We start from the raw sequence: 24,973 nt of genomic DNA, 5'->3' as shown, positions 1-24,973 counted from the left end.
AAGAAAATGAACCTAAACATAAAAAATCTATGGGGAAGACATATTTCAAAATCATAACATGTAGCTATTTCTTCTTACTTGCATGTATATTCCAGGTTAATAGTTTAATGACTATATATTCCTTTTGTAACTTTTTATTATGAAAATCTTCAAAAATACAGAAAAGTTGAAAGAATGAACCTATGCATACCTAATATTTACATTTAACAACTGCTATTGTTTTGCCATATTTTCTGTGTGTGTGTGTTTGTGTGTGTTTGGTGAAATGTTTGAAGAAAAAAGTATACCCATCATGAAACTTCACTTCATAATGTAAGATCCAGTGACTATTCATGAATTGCATTTGGCTGTTGGTCTCTTGAGATTTTTTTTAACTAACTGTTCTTCCTAGCTTTTTTTTCTCCATGATATTTTTTTCTTTTTCTTGCTGAAACTAGGCTTGTTGTCTTATAGATGTCCCATATTCTAGAATGTGTTTGATGTTTCTTTTGCATGACATTTAATTTATTCCTCTCTTCCTATAAATTGGAAGAAGTTATGTATAAAGGCACAATCAGATTCTAGTTTAAACCTGTTTCACAAGAATACTTCGTAGGTGATTCTGTGACCTTCAAGTGCATAGCTATTCTATGTTATATAACATTAAGAGACATATAATATCATATTTCTCATTATCACTGATGCAAAGTTGATCACTCGGCTAAGGCAGCCACTGATATATCTCTGCATTGTAAAGGTGTTCTTTCTGTATTAAAATTAGCATAAATACGCGTGCACACACACACACAAAAGCGTGCATGTAAAACTGGTGAAATCTGAATAAGGTCGGTGGATGGTATCAGTCTCAATTTCCTGATTTGATAGTGTGGTGTAGTTATACAAGATGGTAAGAGGTTACAATGGGGGTAAACTGGGGGAAGGATATAAGGAATCTTTTTGTATTATTTCTTACACTGCATGTCAAATCTTTAGTTACTTCAATATGAAAGTTTAAAAATAGCAGGTAATTTGTGTCCTGGTTTTTCACACTGTGCAAAAATCTTATTTCCCACTAGTAGTGAAATGATCCAGTGGTGATCCTTGCGTGGACCACTTTTGTCACTGGGAGTTGCAAAATGGTGATTTTTCTGCTTCTGTTTTTCCTGCTACATTTATTAGGCATTCTTTAAAGAAAGCTTTCTCTCATCAACTGGGGATAAACCACAGTTTTCCCTAAAAAGGAAGCATAAATACTTAATTCTTTCCCTTTGTTAATTCTTTGCCTTTGATTACCAATTTCAACATAAAGAGTTGTTGCAATAGCCAGTTCCATTGGTGATAATAAAGTTTGTCTCCCTCTCTCAACTCATAGATTAATTTATTCAAAGTATTATAACCAAATGTAGTCTTTATGTTTATTGTTTCTCAGTATACCCCAAGTCTTCACTCTGACTTTTGTGATATTTTGACACACTTCTTACTTTGTTACAAGTTGTCCCAGGCTCACCTTGCACTTTGCCTGTCCCAGGCATAGAAACATCCATTCTCTAGGAAGCCCTGGTTCCTTTTCATAGGGATTGATGGAATGATATGTTAAACCAGTATCTGTTATGATGGTGTTAGGTATGATAGCTGCTGTTGGGATATTGCTACTTCTACCTCCTTCAAGTAGACAGAATAGGAAGTATTTTTGTCTGTGTGTTTACATCATGAATCATACTGACATTTCTAATTCAAATAAACATTAATATGGTTGTATCTCCTTTTACTCTGAAACTCTTTGCTCCTGATAACATTAGTATATTTACTTTTGCTTTATAATAGTTTTAAAATTCTAATACCAATATTACTTCTAAACAACAAAATGTCTGAGTGAAGACGAAATTTTATTTTCAGGGTTTTTTTTTAAATGTATACTATTTCCTAGTATGTATATACAGAGGATTGGGTTCCAAATTCATTCAAGATAATTATTTTCTCTGGTTATATTTCCAATTTGATATGCAGGTAAGTTCCAAGATTTTTTTAGGATTTTTTTCTTTTGTGTGTTTTTTTGAGTATATGAAACATCTACATGATACATAGATAAACCTGTACTCTGAGAAAGCTCTCTACATTTCCACCCTTTTTATGTAGATAATCATTTTACTACTTCCTTTGTTATCTGTTTAGTAATTCTTTGGGCAAAAAACAAGCTTTACCTATATTTTGTCAATATTTATATCTAAATCTATACAACTATATTTATATAAAATAAGTTTACGTTCCATCCTCTCTGATACAAAAGATCTCATACCATTTACATCCTTCTGCACTTTGCTCTTTTCACTTAACAGTACGCCCTGGAGTGCATTCTGTGTCAGAACCTAGTGACCTTCTCAGTATTTTATTGTGTTCTGTGATATTGTCTTTTTATATTTGGAGGATGTATTTTCAGGGTAGATTTGTAGAGGAGGGATTACTGGGTCATAGAACAAATGTACATGTAATGTTAGATGTTGCCACATTAATTTCCATGGGTATTGTGCCATTTTGCACTCTTACCAGTAATATATGATGGTGCCTAATTGTCTAAGACACAACAGTAAAGCACATGGTAAAACTTGTAGATTGCCAATTTCATAAGAAAGGCATGGTTTCTCAGAGTAGTTTTAACTTGCATTGAAATTATTATGAGTGAGAGTAAACATTTTTTCCTGTGTCTACAAACCTTTCTTTTTCTGTGAATTGTCTGTTCATGTCTTTTACTGATTTTTCTATAGGGTTTGGGTTTTTTTTCCTTGATATTTAGGAGTGCCTTATATATTATAGTGTTCATATCCTTGTGGTCTAGATTGAAAGTGTTTCCTCTTATTTGCGACAACTTTTTACTTTGCTAATGGCCTTTTTTATTCTTAGGGGAAAAAATTGTGTTTTGCCTTTATTGGTCACAAAATATTTTCTCATATAGTGTGGTTTAAATTTTAAGAAAAAGAGAGAGCAGCAAGATAGCAACATAGAGAGGTGTGGAATTTAGTTAGGCCCCTGGAGCAACTAATAAACAACCAGGAACAACTAGTAAATAATGTGGAACAACTGCTGGGGGACAACTGTGACTATCCACACATTGTACACCAACCTGGACTGGATGTAATGACTAGGATTGAAGCATAAAATCTGTAAGTAAAAACTGTGGAACAGTGCTGGGAGCCCTTCCCTCCCCCCCATAGCAGGCTGAGCTGCAAGACCTCACTGTGGGAGAAAGTAGCATTCCCAGAGTAAGTGAATATAGCTCAGCCCACCTCCAACTGGGGTTTTAATTAACAAATGTGGACTGCTGAATATAAGCTACAAACATAGACAAACCCCTAACAAGCTGCAAAGTACCCTGAGGTTGCTCCCAGTGGAGAGGAGGTGGGGCTGATGGAAAAAAAAAAAAAAAAAACATTTAATTTTAAAAAAGGAGGAAAAATACAGAGGCTTTTAGAGATGACTGACCTTAAAGAGCTAGAAAACATCTGTGCCCGGGAAAGGGAGCCCAGAAGACCAGGTGCTCTCTCTGACCAACGGGTGAAACTGGGGGTGGGGGGGTGGGGGGTGGTGCTTTGGACTGACTCTGAAAAGGGGCTTTCTTTCCCTTTTTCTCTCTCAGTGGAGAGAGCCCCAGCCATTTTCAGTTCACAGTGCTCTGACCCAGACAGAGGTGGAGTCAACAGAGTCAGAGAGACAAAGGAGCAATTCAAATGCAAACGATAACTCCCTAGAGGGTGTATCTTCCCTGGGGGGAAGGAGGTGGGGTCCAGCCCATGCTAGCTTCCCTTCAGAACTCAGACCCCAGGGCCTGGGGGAAGACAGCCAAAACAGAAACAACCTAAGCTGAGAACTAAAGGGGCCACATCTTATATCAGTCGGGAACAACACACTGATAGATGCCACCTGCTGGGCAGGTTATGAAAAGCACAGCAGCTAGGGGCCTCACAAGAAAGTCTGTGAATCTTCTAAGATATACCTTCAGGGAAACTTGACACTGAATATAACCCCATTCTAAGACCTGAACCCGTTCTGGTCTGGGAAAATCTAACTGGGGTAACCAAGAAAACAAGATGCCTAGACAACAGAAAACTACAAATTACCATAGGAAAAACAAAGATATAGCCCAGTCAAAGGAACAAACTTACACTTCAACTAAGATACAAGAATTGAAAACAACTAATTATTAATCAAACAAATCTCCTAAAACATTCCAAAAATCGTATCAATGAGTTGAGTGATGACATGGCAAAAGAGATGAAGGATATAAAGAAAACATTGGGTGAATATAAGGAAGAACTCAAAAGTGAAAAAACAACTGGCAGAACCTATGGAAATGAAAGGCACAACACAAGAGATGAAAATCACAATGAAGATATTCAACAGCAAACTTCAAGAGGCCAAAGAAGACACTTAGGAACTGGAGAACAAAACACCTGAAATCCTACACACAAAAGAACAGATAGGGAAAAGAATGGAAAAATATGAGCAGTGTATCAGGGAATTGAATGACAACATGAAGCACATAATGTACATGTCATGGGTGTCCCAGAAGGAGAAGAAAGGGAAAAGGGGCAGAAGCAATAATAGAGGAAATAATCAATGAAAATTTCCCATCTCTTATGAAAGACATAAAATTACAGATCCAAGAAGTACAATGTACCCCAAACAGAATAGATCTGAATAGACCCATGACAAGACATTTAATATTCAGGTTATCAAACATCAAAGACAAAGAGAGAATCCTGAAAGCAATCCATCACATACAAAGGAAGCTTGATAAGACTGTGTGTGGATTTCTCAGTAGAAACCATGGAGGCAAGAAGGAAGTGGTGTAATAAATTTAAGATACTGAAAGAGAAAAACCACCAACCAAGAATCCTATATCCAGCAAAACTGTCCTTCAAATATGAAAGAGAGAATAAAATATTCTCTGACAGACAGTGAGAGAGTTTGTAAACAAGATACCTGCTCCACAGGAAATACTAAAGGGAACACTACATACAGATAGGAAAAGACAGGAGTGAGATGTTTGGAACACAATTTTGGGTGATGGTAGCACAATAATGTTAAATATCCTGAATAAAGATGACTGTGAGTATGGTTGAAAGAGGAAGGTTAGGAGCAGGTGGGACACCAGAAGGAACGAGGAAAGAGAAAGACTGGAACTGTATAAATCTGTGAAATCTAGGGTGCTCAACAATTGTGATAAAATGTACAAATGTTTTTACATGAGGGAGAACAAATGAATGTCAACCTTGCAAGGTATTAAAAATAGGATGGCATTGGGGAGAAAATACAATCAATTCAAACTAGAGACTATAGTTAACAGAAACATTGTATTATGCTTCCTTTACTTAACAAAGGCAATATACCAAAGCTAAATGCCTATAAGAGGGGGACACGTAAGGGAGGAGTGTGGGACTCTTGGCATTGGTGATATTGACTGACTCTTTTATTGTACTTCAGTTTAATTCTTTCTTTCCTTTTGTTGGTTTTTAGCTGTCATTTTTTTCTTCCTTTTTCTTTTTCTTTTGTCTCTCTACCTTTTTTGACTCTTCCTCCTTCTTTGTGGAAGAAATGGAGATGTCCTTATATAGATAGTGATGATGGCAGTGAATGCATAAATACGTGATTATACAGGGAACCATTGATTGTTTACTTAAGGCGGAATGTATGGTGGGTGAACAAAACCATCTAAAAAAAAAACAGGTTGATGAAGAAACCTTGAGGGCACTGTATTGAGTGATATAAGTCAAACATATAAGGACAAATATTGCATGGTCTCACTGATATGAACTAATTATAATATGTAGACTCATAGGCTCATAGACATGAAATATAGGTTACCAGGTTACAGAACAAGGCTAAAGAATGGGGAGCAGTTGCTTATTATAAGCAGAATTTTTAACTAGGATGCACTTAAGTTTTTGGAAATGGACAGAGGTGACAGTAGCACGTTATCGTGAGAATAACTAACAGTGCTGAAAGGTGTGTGAATGTGGTGGAAAAGGGAAGCTTAGAGTCACGTACGTCACCAAAAGGAAAGCTGGAGGCTAAAAGATGGGATTGTATAAAACAGCGAATCTTGTGGTGAACAGTGTCTGTGATTAACGGTTCAAATATTCAAAATCTCTTTCATGAACTAGAACAAATGTGTGGCCCTATAACTAGAAGTTAATAATAGAGACGTATATAAGGAAAAATATACCTAATGCAAACTATGTACTACAGTTAGTAGTATTCATCAACAGTAACAAATGTAGTATACCAATAATATGACTCAGTAATAGAGGTGGGGTGGTTAGGGGTTTGGGAGGATTTGAGTTTTCTTTTTTGTCTTTATTCCTTTTCTGGAGTAATGAAAATGTTCTAAAAATTGAAAAAAAAAAATTTAATCGTGGTGATGGATGCACAGTTTTAAGATGATAACGGGGGTAATTTATTGTGCACTTTGGATCTTTGGATGATTATATGGTATGTGAACAATCTCAAAAAATTGAATTAAAAAAAATTAAGAAAAAGAGAAGTTGTTGACTTGCTTATAAATTCAGAATTTTTCTTTTAATCTTCCTGAGATGCTTCTTTTACTTTCCATCATTTTTGGGAATGTATGTCTTTACTGCCTTTTCAACAGAATCTGAAAATTAAGTTTTCAACTTCAATTGTTTAGACAAGCAAAATGTTTTTATTTTAATATGTTTAAGTATACTGTTTCCTTTGGATATATTTTATTGATGGAAATATTGACTGACAACTTCAAATATTATATTAAATATACAAAAAATGAATAAACATAATTATTGGTATTCATCATCATTATCAATCTTAATGCAGTTTTATTAAGATATTGATTGTGTGGAGTGTGAATATATCGTTATCAATTTTACTCTAATAGTTTCAGTAATAATGTACATGACTGAGGGAGATTGGGTCTAGCATATGGTATCATTACATATTTAATATATAAACGGAGTTTGTATATTAAATTTTATCAGAAATTCCAATCATTTTCTCTTACTCTGCTATTGAAGTATGTGTGAAGCAGTGATTCAGTTCATTGTTGAAAGTATTCACTGTTTGTTAACAGTTACACCAAAGTATACTTTTCCTAACTTCAGCCATGGGCACCAGCCATTTTGTCCTCAAATTCCCCTTTCGTTCTTCTTCCCTCTCCAAAATAGCAGTAGCCAGGATGGGCTGGGTTTCTGGGACATCTGTCTTGGGCTCAGAGTTCATTGCTGGCTCCTACTTCCTGTCCAGATGCCCAGAGGTTACCCAGGCACTGCAGCCAGGAAAATTCACCGTTTTCAATGCTCGAAATTCACTGGTAATCAAAAATACACACTGTCCCTACACCTATGGAGCATATAGCAGAGTGGAGTATGGGGGAAGAACTTAAGTCACAAAAATATTAATATACTAAGAGTTTGTGTGATTGCTATGAAGTGAAAGTACAGACTACTATGAAATAGTATAGCATGATTGTCTAATTTCAGTGGGAAGTGTGGGAGATTTTTTTTGGAGGTGATATTTCATCTGAGAACTAATGAATGATCACAGTTAAATCAGGTGAAGAGTGTGAGGAAGAGCATTCAAAGAAGATTCAACCATGTGTGAGAGGTCTTGAGGTAGGAAAGAGAATTTATTCTATCAAGAAACTGAAAGGACACCAACGTCTATGGAGCATTATGAGCAGAAGAGAGAACAGGTTGAGGCAGGAGCTGGAGGCAGGTACCGGGGACACTGGGCTACTAGTCTGAATTGCATTCAAGATACATTTCAAGGTGCATAAGAACTTTGAGCTGGCATTGCAGTCGTGTCATTGACTAGATCTTTGAAGATTCTATTCAAAATGAATCCACACATTAAGAATACCATCTTCAAAGGACCTATTTACAAATGGGCTCATGTCCACGGGAACATGGATTGAGACTTAAGCATGTGTTTGTTTTGTGGGGGCTATGATTCAAGCCCAACAATATGAAAAACTGACAAAGCCTAGGAAATCTGGTCAGGATAACCTATTCTTAGCCAAAAGCTTGAGAAAGCCATTTAATAAATCACTTGTTAATATCCAAGTATGAGTGAGGGCAAGAAAGAGAGCAGAGAAGAATCGAAACCATGAAGTATTTTTGTGGCAAATACTTGTTTAAAATAGTTCAAATATGTAACTTTTTCAAGTGAAACACTCTATGCGTACTGAAATCCTTCAGTATGAAATTTTGAAATAAAGTGAAATGCTGAATTTTAATTTATTGAAAACAAATTTCTAAAATATGCCTAGTTTTTAAAAAAATATTAAAGCACGTTGAATAGTCTCTAATTTCTTTTGAAATTTTTCAATAAAAGACAACTCAGTGTCATCAGATATATCTTGTTTTTTGGTAATATTTGTCCCTGTGCCTTGATTATTAAGTATTTATGGTGAATCATATTGTGCATAGGCTAATTATTCATTCAACAGCTACATTTATGAACACCTGCTATGGACCACTAGAGATAAGAGTAATAGACACTTTCAATATAAAGTGACCTATGCTGTGATTAAGAGAAGTACAAGATATTATGTAAATATATAGGAGAGACAATTAACCCAGACTGGAATCCACTCAGATAATTTTTTTTTAGGGATAACTTCACTCATTCTGGATGCCCATTTAATGTATCATCCAAACCAGGACACATTTGAGAGTGGAAGAGAGCTCTGTTTATAATTACACTTGAAAGTAGGGGTACAGTGGCAAAGTAGGAGGTAAGGTCACTATTTCATGCGGTGCAGAGATCTTGCATATGTCAAAAATGCTGGGCCATAGTGCTGCTTTGGTTTACATTTACAAATAGAGCAGGGACTTGTTCTGTGCTTACCTCTGTTTTTCCATCTAGGAGCTCTGGAGCTGATGCTAAGATTAAATATTTTTACATTATGTTTTTAATCATACTATATGGCTTAGAAATTGAGCCATTTATTATAAAAACTTTTGTGATCTGTGTAGTCAAGTTTATTAGCTGTTCCTTTGTTTTAATGTAAGAAAATGATAGCAACGCTAGCTTCTCTTTGAAAGTGTTATATACCATCACACAGTGAGCTACTGCCCAAGCCTGCATGTTTGTTGAGAGACATTTTTGCTTGGTTTCCAGGACCAGTGGTTTTGGCGAGTGAGAAACAACAGAGTGATGGATGGATACCCCATGCAGATTACTTACTTCTGGCGGGGCTTGCCTCCTAGTATTGATGCAGTTTATGAAAACAGTGATGGGAATTTTGTCTTCTTTAAAGGTAAGAATGTTTTCCATGTCTTGCTATATTATATTTTTCTCATTTTGTCCAGGTCCCTGTAAGCATACAGAGAAGAATTAAAACCAGGTGAGTGAAGTTAGGTAGCAATCTTAGTTTGCCAGGGCACTCTAACAAAATATCACACACTGGTTGGCTTACAAAGCAGGAATTAATTGACTCACAGTATGGAGACTAGAAGTCAAAAAGCAAAGTATAGACAGGCTGCACCATCTCCAAAATCTGTAGTGTTCTGGTGGTAACTTGCTGGCAATCCATCTCGGCCTCCGTCACATGGCAACCTGTCTCTTTCTGTCTCCACTGTGGCTTCTACTACCATGTTTGAATTTCTTTTGCTTAAAAGGACTCTGATCATATTGCGTTAGGCCCTTGCTGCTTCTGCTTGGCCTCATCATAATAGAATCTTCGAAGATCCCATTTACAAAAGAATTCACACCCGCAGGACTGTAGCTTAGAATTTGAACATGTCTTTGTGGGGGGCATGATTCAATTTAACACAGTAGCTGATGAATTTTATGACATAAACTATATGGTTGACTATAATATAAATTATGTCAAATTAAAAGTTTTTTTAAGTTTCTAGTATGTTTTTTCACATGGTATTCCCATTTATAAGTCAAACTTGGGAGGCATACTACTTTCTTTTAACTTTTAGGTTTGACTTAAAAGCACCACATAATTAAAATAAAAGAATAAAAATAATGAATAAAATGCCATTTCTCAATTGATTAAGTTTTTTTTTCCTTAATGTCAGTGAAAGTATTTGTAGTTGCTTGCTGTTTTTTGCAATGAAATCTATTTCACTCTTTATTTTCACATACTACGTTTAAACTTGAATTGATATACTCAGTTTATATAATTAGCAATATCAGGAAATGTATTAAATTTGTTGTTTAAGTAACAAATTTTAATTGCACAGGTACTACTTGGCTGGTGTGCAAAACTTAGTTTACCTGGTAAAGTGGCCTTAGTCATGTGCTTGACACCCTGTCCGCAAAATGAATCTTAAGTCTGTGGTAGGGAAACACAGGGAAAAAAGACAAATTGAGTTGTAGAATTGAGACAATTGTGAGAACATACTTGACCTGAAGCTTAGGAAAGTAGAGTGCAGAAAGAATATGATTCCAAGTATTGCCCAAGAGCTGAAGGGACTGAAAATAAGCTTAGAAAAGGAAGGAGGTTTGGGGAAGGAAAAGGGGATCTTGACCAACAAAAGCAGTTATTCTGAGGCCTGAACTAGAAAAAATGATAGTTATGATATAGGTAATGAAAACACAAGTTTTAGGAAACACGTAATATTTTAATCGAGATCCAACTTACTATATGGTATAAAATGAAAATGTAAACCTGGGATTTATTTTATCTTTACAGATTGTGCCTTGACATGAGAGCTGTGTAAGACATAGGTTGTAAGGACATAGAGGTTCTGCAGTCTTATCCTTACTAGCTGTATGAACTGGGCAAATTACTCAATTTTACTTCCCTCAGTTTCCCCATCTGGAAAATGGAGATACTTTCATTGTCCATCTCAGTATTATTTTAAGTACTAAGCTACTACATGCAAAATGTTTAGCGCAGGTGAGCCCCCAATAAACACCAGCTATGGCTGCTGTTATTACTATTACTATTGGTATCATTGCCCTCCTACTGTCTGTACTGAGAATGTAAATGAATCGGTCATGTATGTACCTCTGTGGACATAACAAGAACACCACTTAAAGGTTGTGAGTCGTAGGGGTATGATACGTGGGGGAGCTCCCCTCGCCTGTACCGTTCTTTGGTTGGAATGAGCAGTAGCCACAGAAAGAGGTGAATGGTGAGCACTGAGGTGCCTCGGCTTGAAGTACTGTCCCTATAAGCCCGGGTTCATCACAGGATCAACAGTGCTCTCTGACAAAATTGCTTGAGGAAAAACTGCCACAGATTCAAATCAGCCTTCTCACGGCTCTCTACTGCCTCAGGGCCTTCTCGCTTTCATTCCCTTCCCCTCTCCTGCCCTCCTGCCTCAGGGAATAGCTTGCTCCATCTTTCAGCAGTCAGCATCGAAGAGGCACTATCTCAGAGACCACCCTGTTTAAAGTAGTGCCCTCCAAATTGCACCCACTACTTATAAAAATTTGATATTTCAGTATTAGAATGTAAATTCCATGAGAGATGAATCTTTTTATATTTATATTTTCTTGTACACTGCTCTGTTTTCACCTGTGAAAACACTAAGCACATGGTAGGTACTCAACAACCATTTTAATAAAAGCTATATACATGAACACTGATTATATTGTATTTCTTATGTTCTTATAGTGCTAATGATAGGGTTAACTTTGTCTCTTGTTGCGTATTTATTAAAATTCTAGAATGTGTGCTTGTCAGGGTCTCTTCTGATGCATTGCTAGGATCAGGAGATGTCTACCCTTAGAACTTTTGTCACCCTAAGGATCCTGCTCTGATGATTACTTCCTTCAGTTTACTCTCCACACTGCTTCTTCTCAAAGTCCAGATGTGAGCATGCTGCTCTCTTACTTCAAACACCACTGCTTGTCCAAAGGGAGCTGGAAGCTCTGGATGTCCCAGCTCCCTCCCCTACTCTCCAGCTCACACTGGCAGTTTGAGAGTAGGAGCCCCAGAAAGCTGGGTTTCTGGTGAGACAGCATCCACCTTCCGCGTCCCCACCACAATCAAAATGACTCTCTTTGCCTTGACACCATCACCTTATGGCCTTTGTTACCTCAGAGTCCAGGAAACCCAGATCATTCCTCATTCCAAGACTATGGTGCCCATTTTGCTTTAGGGGCCATGAGGCCGTCTGCACCTTTACCCTACCAGTCCAATCTCACTGTGCTGTTTTCATTTTCTACATACCATCTGACAGCCTGTAGTATTAGCTTATTTATTGTTTACATGTATCTTTCCTACTTGAATGTCAGCTACCTAAGAGCAAGGAATGTTGTTCTTTTTTTTCTCTTTTGTTTTCTTGTATCTCCAGTGCCTTAAACCATGGGTTAGAAAACATTTTCTGTAAAGGATCAAAGAGTAAATATTTAGTTTTTGTAGGCCTTATGGTGTCTATTAGTATCTTCTTTCCTTTTTTTTAAACCCTTTTAAAATGTGTCTTCTGTTCTTAGACCATGGGCTATACAAAAACAGGCCTTGGGTAGTAGTTTGCAGACACCTGTCTTAAATAGTATCTGGAATATAGTAAACACTCAACAAAGATCTACAGAATGAATGAAGAATTAAGGTCTAGCATTCTAATATACAAGTTGGTCTCCACCTATTCCAACCATATTGGACCATGTTTATTAATGGATTTAAGCATTGCTGTTCTTTACATTGCACTCTTCTTTATCCCTCTTTGCCATTCTTTGCTTTCTATGTGTATTTCCCTTCTTTCTCTTTAGACAGGTTGTCCTTTACCTTTTTCTCTTCTAATATATACTATATAATACTTGTACTTGAATAGCTTTTCAAGCTAGTCAATGAATATTCAGTTGCAAAGTATAAGTATTAGTATTATCTTTGTAATATAAAAATAAACTGAGCATTTTATGATGCAAATGAACTTTTCTTTATGCATGTTTTTATTATGAAGTTTAATATATCTACATAACAGTGATAACTTTCCAAGTGTGATTTGACAGGTAGAGAGCATATTGCAAAGAATGTCATGGGTTACAATACCACAACTTCAGCTGTTTCCATCATTGTAAAATGTAACATACATACAGAAAGGTGTTAACTTTCGATATACAGCTCAATAAGCAGTTACATAGGTAATTTCAAAAATTGTTATGGGTTACAACTCAGTTTCAGTTCTTTACATATTATGAAATATAGGGTATATACAGAAAGGTGAAAACTTTCAAAGCACAATTCAATGTGTAGCTATGGAGCAAATTTCAAAGGATATTGTGGGTTACAGTTCCACCAGGTCATTTACCTCCTTCCAGCTAGTCCAACACCCCAGCATCTCATATATATATGTAAAGTTTCAGTATTCATAGACCTTTGTTAAATTTTATTTGTTGCTATCCCTTCCTCTCACTTAATCTCTTTCTTCATCTTCAGGGGTGTCTAGGCAGTGAGCACCCTAACTTGTTCATATTGGAAGGGGGTGTCAATAGCATGGGGAAGGGAGCTGCATCTGATAGTTTATCTTAAAGAGGCTGTTGCTTCTGGGTTTTAGGACTTGTTTGGAATGGGAACACTCTGGTGGATTTAAGTTTCTGAGAGATAAAACTTAATGAGTGAATCTTTTATAGAATCTCAGGTGGGGACCTAGGTATTTGGGGACTATTTTTGAAAAGAGCATGGCATACTATGGCCATTTGGGATGTCTAGCTGGAGCTTGCATAAGAGAAATCTCCAGTATAGCCTCTCGACTCTATTTGGGATCTGTCAGCCACTGTGACCTCTGCTTGTTGCCTTTCTTTCTTCCCTCTTTTGGTCAAGTAGGCATTTTCAATCCCTCACTGCCAGGGCTAAGCTCATTCCTGGTTGTCATCTCCCACGTCCCCAGGGAGATTTATTCCCCTGGGAGTCATGTCCTTCATTGAGGGGAGGTTAATGTATTTATTTGCCAAGTTGGGCTTAGAGAGAGAAAAGTCACATCTGAGCAACAAAAGAGGTTCCCTGGAGGTGCCTCTTAGGCATAATTATAGGAGGGCTCAACCTCCCATTTACAACCCTGAGTTTCAGAAGAGCATAAAGTAAGAAACTGAGCATTTATCTTGGGATAGAATACATATTAAGTGAAATTAGGAACCCGCTACTTAATAAATCAAGCCTTCGACTTGAGGCATGCACTTGGAAATGAACTTTTGTAGATAACTTTTTTAAGAATAATGGGAAGCCAGTAGATGTCGTTAAAACTTCATCAGCTGGTAAAAAATTATATAATTTTTGAACTTTAGGCAAAATTAGATATGTGCCTGTATATCATATGTGGTGGACATTATCACTACATAAATTATAAAAACATGAAAACAAAAACAACTTGTGCTCTGTAGATGTAACCAATCCTATATTTCTTAACGGAACCGTGTTGACTTTTGATATGTCAAACTATAGTACAGTCAAAACTATACGTCTGGCCAAGGTGTAATAACAGGGACCAGATTTATCCTCCCAATTAAAAAAACAAAAAGTGGTCCAATTATGTAAAAGAGTGATTTTTCAAGGTACTGGACATCAGACAACAAAGGGCAATGTTCCCTGAGAGTCAGGAAACAAATGAGTTAAACTTGGCAATTAGTGCAAAAGATGAATATTACCTGTATAATGAAAACTACAAAACAATGGTGAAACAAAGTAAAGAAGACTTAAATAAATGGAAAAACATGTCTTTTCCATGGATTGTAAGACCTGGTATTGTTAAGACATCAGTTCTCCTCAAATTTTATCTATAGATTCAGTGCCATCCCAGTCAAAATGCCAGCAGGCTTTTTGTTTTGTAGTAATCAATAAGCTGATTCTAAAATTAATATTCAAATGCAAAGAACCTAGTATAGACCAAACTTTGAAAACATTACTTGATTGCAAGTCTTATTATAAAGGTAAGAGTACTTTGAAAAAACATTACTTGATTGCAATTCTTATTATAAAGGTAAGAGTAATCAAGACTGTTATTAGCATAATACAGAAAAATAGATCAGTGTAACAGAATAGAGTCCAGAAAGACTAATTTTTGACAAATAAGCAAAGGAACTTCCACAACAACAAATGGTGTGGAAACAACAAGCAAAAAAAAAAAAAAAGAAAAGAAAAGAAAAAGAAAAAAATCTCTAACCCATGCCTTCACCATATAACCATATGAAAAAAATTAACTCAAAATGGTTCTGACTTTACTAAGTGTTGACAAGATTGTGAAGAAGCTAGAACTTTCATACACTGGTGATAGGATGTAAAATTGTACAATCTTTCTGGAAAAGAGTTTTTTTTTAACGCAATTTTACTGATATATTTTCACATACCCAATAATCATCCAAAGTGTACAAGCAATGGTTCACAGTATCATCATATAGCTGTACATTCATCACCACAATCAATTTTTGAACATTTTCATTACTTCAAAAAGAAATAAGAATAAAAATAAAAAGGAACACCCAAAATATCCCTTACCATTTATCCCTCCCTATTATTTATTTACTTACTTGTCTTTGTTTTCTTACTCATTTGTCCATGCACTGGACAAAGGGAGTGTCAGTCACAAGGTTTTCACAATTACAGTCACACCTTAAGAGCTATATAGTTATACGTCATCTTCAAGAATCAAGGCTACTGGATTCAGTTCAACAGTTTCAAGTATTTTCTTCTAGATATTCCAAAACACTAAAAACTATAAAGGCATATGTATATAATGCATAAAAATAACCTCCAGAATGACCTTTCGACTCTGTTTGAGATCTCTCAGCCACTGAAACTTAATTTTGTTTCCTTTCTTTCCCCCCTTTTGGTCCAAGAAGGCTTTCTTAATCCCACGATGCCAGTTCTAGGCTCATCCCCAGGAGTGATGTCTCACGTTGCCAGGAGTCACCCACGGAGGCAGGAGAGCAGTGAGTTTACCTGCAGAGTGGGCTTAGACAGACAGACCACATCTGAATAACAGAAGAAGTTCCCTATGGGTGATTCTTAGGCATAATTATAAGTAGCCTTAACATCTCCTTTTCAGGAATAATTTCATAAGGGCAAGCCCCAAGATCAAGGGCTTGGACTGTTAAATTGCTAGCCCCCAATGCTTGCAAGAATATCAGGAATTCCCCCAGGTGGGGAAGTTTAAAATTTCCACATTTTCCCCCAGTTCCTCAAGGGGACTTTGCAAATACGTTTTTATTCTCCGCCCAAATTACTCTGGGATAATTCTGGGCATCACACTAACCTGTACAAATCAACAAGATTTCACTCCCTATTCAAGATTCCATGTAATTATGGTGTTTGAATTCACTGACCATACAAGTTAAGGTAGATAGTGTGCTACAGAAGATATAAATTTTACATCAGATAAACATCTTTTTCTTTGCTCTCACACAGAAGTTGAAATTTTAAAACACTGTGGATATTGACCTTTACCCTTTAGTCTGATTTCCCTTTGTCCTAACCAGATCCACTTCATTCATGTCTTTAATTGAAGTCTGATCTCTTTTTCAGCTTTTTTTAACAGTTGTTGTATGGAATAATATTGACTTTCATAGCTGCAGAACTCTAGCTCCAAGTCTCAGGTGTCACACAGATACCCAAAGTCCCAGGGAATGACCAGGTTGTACGCAAAGAGCCCGGCATCTCAGAATTTAGAAATAACCATAACAACTCAGGAATGGATGTGACTACTGTAAGAGCTTACCATCTAGGAACCTTTACAATAAGCCTTTCCCTGATAAACTGTGCTCTCAAATTCAGTTCTGAGTTTCCATATTATATACAGTCCGTATGAGTGAGGCGTTGTGCTGATTTGGATATAATATGTCCCCCAGGAAAAGCCATATTCTTTAATGCAATTTTGTGTGGGCATATTGATTAATCTTCTTGATTGAGATGTGACCTCTTAATTGAATGTTTCTGTGGAAATTTGACCTGCCCATTCAATGTGAGTCTTCATTATTTTACTGGAGTCCTTTAAAGGGAGCTCTCACAGAGATCAGAAGGAAGAAAATGTCCCCAGGATATGCTAAGCCAGGACACACAGATGTTAGAGGCTTGGAAGCCAACAGAGTTGCTTCTGATGCTTTGAGATGCTAGCCCAGAGTTTGCTCTGGAGAAGCTAAGAGAGGACAAAATGCCCTAGAGCGACTGAGAGAGACTTTTGGAGAGACTCAGGAATTGATGCTTAGAGATGCTTGCTGGCACTTTGGAGATGCTAGCCCAGAGTTTGCTCCGGAGAAACTAAGTGAGACAAGCCCAGGGACATTTTGGAGAAAGCCGTTTGAAACAAAAACCCCGGAGCAGACGCCAGCCACATGCCTTCCCAGCTAACAGAGGTTTTCCATATGCCATCGGCCATTGTTAGTGAAGGTGTCGTCTTGTTGATGCCTTAGTTTGGGCACTTTTATGGCCTTGGGACTGTAAATTTTTAGCCAAATATACCCCCTTTATAAAATCCAATCCATTTCTGGTGTTTTGCATAACGGCAGCATTAGCAAACCAGAACAAGCATTAAAATATTAGTCTTTCGTTTCTGGCTTATTTCACTCAACTTACTGTCCTCAGGGTTCATTCATCTAGTTGCATGCCTCACAACTTCATTCCTTCTTGCAGCCACTCAATATTCCATTGTATGCAATATACCACAGTTCATCATTCCATTCATCAGTCATACCCTTAGGTTACCTCCATCCATTGCAAATCCTGAATATTGCCACCATAAATACCAGTGTGCAAATGTCCATTTATGTCCCTGTTTTCCTTTCTCCAATATATACCTAATAATGGGGTTGTAGGATTGTATGGCAACCCTATACTTGGCCTCTTGTGGAATCGCTACACAGCCTTCCAGAGGCGCTGCCCCATTCTACTTCCCCACCAACAGTAAATAGGTACATCCCTCTCTCCCCATGTTCTACAGCACTTATATCCCTCTGTTTATTTTTTAAACATTTTTACTCACACACCATACAGTCCATCATAAGTAAACAGTGGTTCCTGGTAATCACATAGTTATGCATTCATCTCCACAATCTGTATAAGGACATTTTCATTTCTTCCACAAAGAAAGAAGAGAAGGGAAAAAAATGAAGAATAAAAAGTTAAAAAGAATAAAAAATAAAATAAAATAAAAAGGAGAAACAACAGCAGTAACACCAAGAATCCCATACCCTCCCCATATATCCCCCTCTTATTGACATTTAGCTTTTGTATATTGCCTTTTTTACATTTCATGGAACTATATTACAAGGTTACTGTTAACTATAGTCTCTAATTTGCATTGATGGCATTTTTCCATATACCATTCCATTTTAACACCTTTCAGTGTTGACATTCATTTGTTCTCCTTCATGTAAAAAGATTCTTATATTTGTACATTTAATAACCATCATTGTTCAGTCTAGATTTCGCTGTTATACATTCCCAGTCCTTGTCTTCTGTCTTTCCTTCTAGTGTCATACATACCTCTAGCCTTCCTCTTCCAACCCTAATCACTCTCAGCTTTGTTCAGTGTACTTACAATATTGTGCCACTGTTTACCATTTTGTCTTTTGGATTTTATATGTCCTATCTTATTTTATTTTTATTTTTTTTCCTCTTTCTTTTTACCCTTACTGATAGTTTCATTTCTACACTCTTCTCCAAACCTCTCTCTTCTGTCTTTCCCTTCTTCCTGTAGTGCTCCCTTTAGTATTTCTTGTAGGGAAGGTCTCTTGTACACAAACTTTCTCGGTGTCTGTTTGTCTGAAAATATTTTAAACTCTACCTGATTTTTGAAGGACAGTTTGCTAGATACAAAATTCTTGGTTGGCAGTTTTTCTCTTTCAGTATCCTAAGTATATCATACCAGTGCCTTCTCGCCTCCACAGTTTCTGCAGAGAAATCCACATGTAGTCTGATCAAGCTTGCCTTGTATGTGATGGATTGCTTTTCTCTTGCTGCTTTCAGAATTCTTTCTTTGTCTTTGCCATTTGACAATCTGATTAGTAAGTGTCTTGGAGTATGTCTATTCAGGTCTATTCTGTTCGGGTATGCTGCGCTTCTTGATCTGTAATTGTTTGTCTTTCATAAGAGATGGGAAATTTTCAGTGATTATGTTCTCCATTATTCTTTCTGCCCTTTTTCCTTCTCTTCTTCTGGAACACCCATGACACATATATTCATGCACTTCATGTTGTCCTTCAATTCCCTGAGACCCTGTTCATATTTTTCCATTCTTTTCCCTATTTGTTCTTTTGTGTGTCAGATTTCAGATGTTTTGTCCTCTAGTTCACTAATCCTTTCTTCTGTCTCTTCAAGTCTGCTGTAGTAAATCCCCATTGTGTTTTTCTTCTCTTCTTTTGTGCCTTTCATTGCCATAAGTTCTGCCAATTGTTTTTTCAAACTTTTGAGTTCCTCCTTATGTTTGCCCAATGTCTTTATATTCTTCATTACCTTTGCCTTATAGTTCCTCAATGCGTTGATTTGATTTTTGAATCGATTTAGCATGTTTGTTTGAACATCTTTAATGAGCTGTTTCAACTCCGGTATCTCACTTGATGTGTTAGTTTGTTCATTTGACTGGGACATATCTTCATTTTTCCTAGTATGAGTTGTAATTTTTTGTTGGTGTCGAGACATCTGGTTTCCTTGATTAGTTTATTCTAGAGGTCATTTTCACTGTTTATCCTAGGGTTTTCTTGTTGATTGGCTTTGTTGTCTGTCCTTTGACATTCAGTTCAACTTCTTCTAGACCTCTAACATAGCTTCTGTTTAACTGATCACAACTTTTTAGCTCTTGTTATTCTAGTACGTGCCCTGCCTATATGGAATCTTTTTTTATTTTTTTAAAAGAGGGTCTGCCCAGATATGATCAACCCCAAACAGATTTTCCCAGACTGAACAGGCCCAGTTCTTAGAAGGAGGGTGTAATCTGGATCAAGTTTCCCTGAGGATGAAACCTTGCAGGTTGTCAGACTTTCCTGTGAGGCCTCTAGACTCTGTGCTTTCTTATCCTGTCCAGCAGGTGGTGCTTTTCAGCCCACAGTTCCCCACAGGCATAAAGAGGTGCAGTGCCTTTAATTCTGAGCAAACTCTGTCCCTTCCAGGAGCATAGTTAAGGCATGCTTAAGCTGTTTCTGTTCCCTCCACCACCAGACCCTGGGTCTGAATTCTTTAAAGGAGGGCCCGGCTCAAGTGCTCACCTTTACTTGGGGAAGATAAGCCCTTTAAGGAATTATCTCCTTCACTTGAGTTGTTACTTTGTCTCTCAGACCTACCTTAACTCCACCCTTGCCTGGGTCAGTGCTAATAATTGAAAATGTCTGAGATTTTCTCTAATGAGCTACTTAGAATGGTTTAAAAAAGGAGAGAATAGTAAAAAAGACCCCTTTTCAGAGCCAGTCCCCAGGCCCCCAGTTTTGCCAGGCATGAGCCAGAGTTGGAACCTGGGTCTATATGTCCCTTTTCTTGGGGCACAGCCCTTTCCCAGTATTCTGAGCTCGGCTGACTCCATAAGCCCCTGTTTTTATTTATTTGTTTTTTTCTGTCAGCCCTGACCTCTCTGCCAAGTGAGACTTCCGGCTTCCTTTCCTGCTGATTCTGGGTTTATCTGTGCTTGTAGCTTGTAGTAATTCAAATTTGTTAATTAATACATGATTGGAGCCTCGTTGAGCTACTTCCCTTGCTCCCAGCAGAGATTGCTTCTTTTTCCCTCAGGGGAGTGTTCCAACTCAGCCTGCCATGCCGCTGGGGGAGGGGCATCAGCTCGGCAGTTTGGGGAGGCTTTTCTTACTGTTGTACATTGTGGTCTCAGCCTTTTCACCCATTCCAGACTGGTGTATGATGTGTTTACAGTCACTGATGTTCCCCAAACAGTTGTTTCAGACTATTTACTAGTCGTTCCTGGCTATTTATGAGCTGCTCTAGAGAACTAGCTAAATTCCACACCTCCCTGTGCTGCCATCTTGCCCCACCTCTCTATAATATCATTCTTAAACTTTGGCCTATCAATCTCACTTTGGATAATTTTATTTTAAAATCACAAATTACAAGAAAAAGCTAAGCATGCAAGAAATGTTCACCACAATTTCACATGTAATAGTGAAAAACTGAAAAGCAAGCAATCAGTACAATCATGAGGAATGATTAACAGCTTCATACATGTTGTACGACCATCACACGTTATAATTCTGAATAGAATGTGGAAACAGGGAAATATGGGTATAATATGTTTAATGAAAAGTTCAGGGTAAAAATTTGCACTACTACAGCAACTCTTTAAAAGTACATACATTTGAAGAGATTGAAAAACAATGGTAGTTCCCTATTGTTTTAATTATGTTTTACATTTTTATAGGTGATTTCTCCTCCTAACTTTTATAAAAATATAATATGTAATAGTTTTATAATACAAAAGATAACACATTAAAATGTAACAATAATTATTACTTTTTAAAATTACAAAGATAGCAAAGCCCAAGAGGAAGTCAAATATGTATTCTATATATGAATTTTCACAAATTCTGAATGAGAAAATTGTGAATAAGATCTCATGTATTTTGGGAATTTTTTAAAGCACTGAAGAGGTTATAACAGGTAATACCTATTAAGTCCCTAATAACACACTAGTTGCTTTGGATATACTTTCTTTGATTTTTTATCACATTCCTTCAAAAGCATTACTTACCCTCCTTTCACAGAGAAGGAAACGAGATAGAGACAGCTTAAAAGTCTTTCCCAAGGTCTCAGAGCTTCTAAATGCCAGAGCCAGGACTTGAACTCAGCTTAGTTGCATTTCCAAACATAAATTCTTTTCTCTATCCATTCTGGCCACATTAACACTAATGAGCTTTAGTCTTACTTTATCAGAGTAAAACGTACTGTTTTGTGAGAATCAAAATAACTGAGTCAAATCTAAACGCTTTACCTCTCTTAAGACTGATTTAAAATTGATCTCCCTGTTTTCTGAGACCATGTTTTTCCAGAAGGCCCATACCAAATCTGATTCCTCTGGTTCATGACATCGGCTTTCAGCTTTGGGGGTTCCCCTTCCATAACAAACACCATTTTACATCCATTAGTGTTAAAAATGAGATATGAGTAAACAAGCTCCTGAGGTCAGGCTTCATGACTGTTCCGATCACTCTTTTGACTGTCTATGCCTCACATACGCAGAGGCTCAGATCAACTGCAATGGTTTTCCCACCAGGACTATGCTAGTAGAGGTGTTCCTTAACAGGCTCCAGAATTTGCCACAAGTCATTCACTCTCATTCTGGTGACTATCTTCCGTTAATTGAAACACGTTAGAATCATAAAGATGACTTTGATGGAAGACCAGAGGTTCAAATTTATTTAGAAAGGGGATGGGACAGTAAATTTTATTTTATTCCATTGTATAACCACTCCTCCCGGTTTTGGAACAAGCCCCAGTGTAGTTTACCAGTTTCGCTTCAATCCACACTATTGTTTCCTCCACGTTCCTGAATCTTCTCCCCTGCTAAAAAAAAATAAAATAATAAGCCTCTTTTCCTCTCCTGAGCTAAGCCGACACTCCAGAATTCTTATCCGACCCAGGAGGCTGCAGGAAGTGCTTCCTCTGGAAAAGTCTGGCAAGTTTTTTTAAAAGTTAAACTAACTTAAATGCAATAGCTAACACTATAAAACTTTTAGGAAAAAAGGGAAAAAAACTTTATGACCTTAGTCTAGGCAAAGATTTCTTAGATATGCTGAAAGAACAGTCTATAAAAGAAAAAGTAATAAATTGGATTCCATCAAAACTAAAAATTTTTGCTATTCAAAAGACTCTTTTAAGAGGATAGAAAGAAAAGCCACAGACTGGGAGAAATCATTGCAAACTGTGTATGTAAGGAAGGATTTTTATCTAGAATATTTAAAGAACTTCCAAGTCTCATTAAAAAGAAAACAGACAAACCAACAAAAGAATGAGCAAAAGGTTTGAACAAGAACATCACCAAGGGAAAAATTTGGATGGGCAAATAAGCACCTGAAAAAAATGCTCAACATCATTAGTCGTTAAGGAACTATGAACTAAAACCACAGTGAGATACCACACACCTATTAAATGGCTGAGATTAAAAATACTGATGATAGTGTTGGCGAGATTGTGGAGAAACTAGAACTCTCATGCACTGTTGATGGGATGTAAAATCATACAATCTTTCTGGAAAATGGTTTGGCAATTTCTTTAAAAGTTAAACATATTGCTATCACATGATTCAATCATTTTACTCCTAGTTATTTTTACAAGAAAAATGAAAGCATATATTTGTATATTGATGGCAGCTTTGTTTATAATAACCCACAACTGCCCAAATATCCATCATGTGAATGGATAAATAAAATGTGATATATCCACATAATAGAATCCTATTTGGCAATAAAATGAATCACTGGCAACATAGATGAAGCTCAAAATAATTATTCTGAAAAGAAATAGAGTCTGAAAAGAAATAGTACATATATTCACGTAAAATTCTAGAAAATACAAACTAATCTATAGTGACAGAAACAAGTTCATTGATTACCATGGGGCAGGCAAGGGTTGGGAAGGAGGAAATACAAAGGGGCATGAGAAATTTTTTCAGGATGATGAATATGTTCACTATTTTGATTATGTTGATACTTTCGCAGGTATATGCACATGACAAAACTTTAAAAATTATATAATGTAAATATGTGCAGTTTATTAGATGTCAAATATATGTCAATAAAGCTGTTTTTTTCCCTAAATTAAAAAAAGCTTTACTGAGCACATCAATTTATGTTGGAAAAATCTATGTGTATATTTCCAAATTTTAAATATATTGATGACCATGGTGTCTTAGTTTTCCAGTTTTCCAGAACAACTGTAACAAATTATAACTGACTAGTTGGCTTAAAACCATAGAGATTCATTGTCTCACAGTTCTAGAGACTAGAAGTAGAAATTAAAGTGTAGGAAAAATAGTGCTTTCTCTTTTATTTATTGTAGAAAATAACATATATACATAAAAGTGATAACTTTCCAAGTGCAATTTAACAAATAGACAAATTTCAAAGTATGTTATAGGTTATAATTCCACAGTTTCACTTTTTTTCCTTATTATGAAATATATACTCAAAAACGTAACAAGTAGATATATAGAAAATTTCCAAAGTTTTTATGAATTATAATACCATAGTTTCAGTTGTCTCCTTATTATGAAATGTAACATATGTACAAAAAGAAATAGCTTTCAAAATTACAATATAACAAGTAGCTATAGAAAAATTTCTGAGGATGCCATGCATTGCAGTACCACAGTTTCAATTCTTTCCTTCTAGCTATTTAACCCTAGCAACAAAGAAGAAGAAAATTATATAGAGACTCAGTATTCATAATCCTTTGTTAAACTCCATCTTGTCTGTTACTACCCCTTCCTCTAATTTAGTCACTTTCCCGATTATTGCTTTCTCTTAAAAGGGAGAATTTGTTCCGTATCTGTGATTGACTAAAGTATGTACCCCTGTTTAGACATGTTCTTAATCTTAACCACGTTCCTATGGGTGTGAAGCCATTAAAAATAGGCTCTCTTGAAGATGTTATTTTTTTAAATTAAGGTGTGGCCCAATTGAATGAGATTGGGTCTTAAGCCAGATTAATGGAAGCCTCATAAAGAGAAAGAAACCAGAAGCTGAGTCAGAGAAAGTCACAGGGAGGAATCAGAAGAGAAAGGAGAGGACATTGCCATGTGACACGAGACAGGGATTCAGGCCAAGGAACCCCAAGAGTGCCAGCAGCCAGCACCAGGACGTGCAGACTGTAGAGAAAGTGTTGCCTTGCCAGTGCATTCATTTTGGATTTCTGCTAGCCTCAAAACCATGATCCCATAAATTCCTGCTGTTTAAGTCAACCCACTGAGTGGTATTTGTCATAGCAGCCTAGCAATTGACATTGCCTCTTTCCTGGCTTCTGGTGGGTGGCGACAATCCATGGCCTTCCTTGGTTTGTGGGAGCGTAACGCAGTCTCTGCTCTTCATCGCAGGGCAGCTTCTCTGTCCATCTGTCTGCATCCAAAGCTCCTCTCCTTAT

General features: G+C 36.8%; 1 protein-coding gene across 2 annotated transcripts in view; it reads left to right on the top strand.

The window, feature by feature from the left end:
* The window catches only part of MMP16 (matrix metallopeptidase 16), a 281,625-nt gene that overhangs the window by 232,211 nt on the left and 24,441 nt on the right, over positions 1-24,973 (top strand). For both annotated transcript variants that reach the window (XM_037803043.1, XM_037803044.1), the window contains exon 7: positions 9,130-9,268. In XM_037803043.1, the coding sequence (XP_037658971.1) occupies positions 9,130-9,268 (139 nt within the window). The remainder of the gene's footprint in view (positions 1-9,129; positions 9,269-24,973) is intronic.

This window comes from Choloepus didactylus, chromosome 14, assembly GCF_015220235.1.
Source record: "Choloepus didactylus isolate mChoDid1 chromosome 14, mChoDid1.pri, whole genome shotgun sequence".
In the NCBI taxonomy this organism is placed as follows: Eukaryota; Metazoa; Chordata; class Mammalia; order Pilosa; family Megalonychidae; genus Choloepus; species Choloepus didactylus.
This window is presented reverse-complemented; position numbering and strand designations above follow the sequence as displayed.